The sequence below is a fragment of the Apodemus sylvaticus genome, chromosome 7, assembly GCF_947179515.1.
Source record: "Apodemus sylvaticus chromosome 7, mApoSyl1.1, whole genome shotgun sequence".
NCBI classification, from domain to species: domain Eukaryota; kingdom Metazoa; phylum Chordata; class Mammalia; order Rodentia; family Muridae; genus Apodemus; species Apodemus sylvaticus.
The window spans coordinates 89644573-89647381 of NC_067478.1; the positions used below are offsets into that span (position 1 = coordinate 89644573).

The window sequence follows — 2809 nt, forward strand, 5'->3', positions numbered from 1 at the left end:
ATATGTTAATTAAAATTTAACTAGGTTTTTAAATAAACTGTATCTATATATCTATTGGCATTTGGAGTATAGAAATTAGAGAAAGGTAAATGCTATGAAAAGGAAAGAAACATAGATGTTTTCCTTTGGAAACTTACAGCTACTTGATTAAGATATATTAAACATTAACTATTGTTCCAGTTCTTGAAATGCATATATGTATTTCAATTTAATTGGTTCTTTTGTCTTATTTGAGTCAATTTTGCAAAACCCAACAAGGATTTCTTGAATATCTCATGGGAAATAATCCACGTGTGTGCCTTTTGGAGTAGAATTGCATCACAAGGAACATATCTAAGTTCCAGAATAAGATATGCACAAGAAACAAGTTTGAGGTCATGCAAGCTTTTATACTTCAAAGAGTTCATCTTAGATATAACTTACTCTATATATGAATTGATGAATTTCTTGTAGAAATTGGAGCTTTTCTATTTTAAAAAGTATATAAAATTCTGGTTTGGTGGATTTGAGAGAATATATGTTTCTTTTAATCATTTTAAACAGTCTGAAGATTAACAAATACTTGATAAAATAGTTGCAATCAGAACACATACACACAACAAAAAACACAGGATCTATTAAGAGATGTTGATATTACATTTCATTATAAAACATAGAGAAATATAAAATAAATATATATCTTTAAACAATGGAGGAAGTGGTAAACTGATGTCATGTACATTTCATTTTAATATGCCTTGGAAATCAGAGATGCTAAGGTTGCTTCTGAAATAACTCATAGATGCAAATCTGCCCTATTGATTGTTAAAATTATGTTAAGTAGATATTTAAATGTTCATTTACTTTCCAAACTGAGATTTCTCTTAAGAAATACATGCCTCAGGGCTGCTTTTACATCCTTGTTCCTCAGGCTATAGATCAATGGGTTGATGGTGGGTGTCACAAGATTATTCAAAATCTGAATAACTGCACCAAGCAAGGGACTAGGATTAGGTTGAAGGTAGATGATGATGACTGGCCCGTAAGCACAGATGATGGCTGTGAGGTGGGCACTGCAGGTGGAGAATGCTCTCTGCCTGCCTTCTGTTGAGCGGATTTTTGAGATGGAGATTCCAATTCGAGTATAGGAAACAAGGATGAGGAAAAAGCAAATGAGAGACAAAAGACCAACATTTGTAAAGCCTACCCTCTGTGCTAGAGAGTGGTCCTCACAAGCTAGAGGTAACACTGCAGGCATGTCGCAGAAATAATAACCCACATTGCTGGGGCCACAATAGGACAATTGGAAAGTGAGGGAAGTTAGGATAGTGGCGTGCACACAGCCACTCATCCAGGTTCCTGTGGCCAAGACACAGCAAACTCTGTGGTTCATGATGACTGTGTATCTCAAAGGGAAGCAGATGGCAACAAAGCGGTCATAGGCCATTACTGTGTACAGGAAGCACTCCGTGCAACCCAAACAATGATAGAAGAAGTGTTGTACAACACATCCTTGGAAAGAGATGCCTCCACCCTGTCCTGAGAGATATGACAACATCTTGGGAGCTGTAGTCGAACAGAAACCCATGTCAAAGATGGAGAGGTTGCCCAAGAAAAAGTACATGGGTGTGTGGAGTTGTGGGGAGGAGATGACTGCAGTAAGAAGGAGCACGTTTCCCAGCAGGGCACAGGCATACAATACTGAGAATAGGAAGAGTAGGACATTCTCCAAGCCCTCTGTCTCAGGGATGCCCAGCAATGTGAATTCTGTCACCATAGTGTAGTTTGTCATGTTTATGCATGAATCAGGTCCTGGGAGTCTGTGGAAAGAAATTCTTGGTGAAACTTATTAAGTTTGTGGATTAGAGGAGTTTAAATTACAGGGGTGGAAGAGAAAAGATAGTAATATTTATTGAGAAATGTTCTAGTTAAAACTGTCTTTCCTGCTGAGGGGCTATCTTTCTTCAGTTAGGTTCCTAACTGGAGACAATGCTTCTTAAAATTCTCACCCAGAAGATAATTTCCAGGGCCAATTCCAGATGGTGTCCTTCACAATCTCATTCAAAATGTAACTTCCAAGGCTAGTGTCCTCTCTTCCCTTCTTTATAAAAATGATCCAATTTAGTCATTCCAGATGCTTGATTGTGGTTCTAGAATGAACAAAAAGACTCTAGAAATGAGTAGTGAGAAAGCAGGGTGCAGGAATGGGATAAAAATAAGGAATAGTTGGGTCTGAGTACAGTCATACACAGGTGTGAAATTGTCCAAGAACAAATTTAATTAATGAAGAATTATTTTTCCTATCACATCAGCAGCCTTGTTCTAGTAATCAGGGTAATAATAATCAGAACCTATAGTAATTAGAACAAAATTACAACAGCAAAGGATATACACCACTGCTCTAAACTCTACACATAACAGTCAGTGAAGCTGGAAGCTGAATTTATACACTAAATATTTCTTCCTTAGCAGTATAAATGTGTATAAATGTTTCCCTTTGGAAACATTCGAACTTAAGATTCTACATGGGATAATCTTGTGGCTTGTATATAGGAAGAGTAAAAATAGCATAGTGACCAAAGCCTTCATAGGTACCTTTTTTTGTGATAGCAGAGCTTCTCCTACCTCTCTCTTTTAGACACATAACATATACCTCCATGTACACACAAGAAATCATAGACATTTACACAGACAGAAACACACACACACTCTCTAACCCACAAATACACACATACACACACACACACACACACACACACACACAAAACATATTTCTGTCCAAAACCTACCATTCATATTATTCTAAACATTAAAAAATTAGTCATGTATG

General features: G+C 36.8%; 1 protein-coding gene across 1 annotated transcript; it reads right to left on the reverse strand.

The window, feature by feature from the left end:
- Positions 1-835: 835 nt before the first annotated feature.
- Positions 836-1771, reverse strand: LOC127689961 (putative olfactory receptor 10D4). Its single transcript, XM_052189533.1, has one exon. The coding sequence runs from the start codon at positions 1769-1771 to the stop codon at positions 836-838; it is 936 nt and encodes a 311-aa protein (XP_052045493.1).
- Between the last annotated feature and the right edge of the window lie 1038 nt (positions 1772-2809).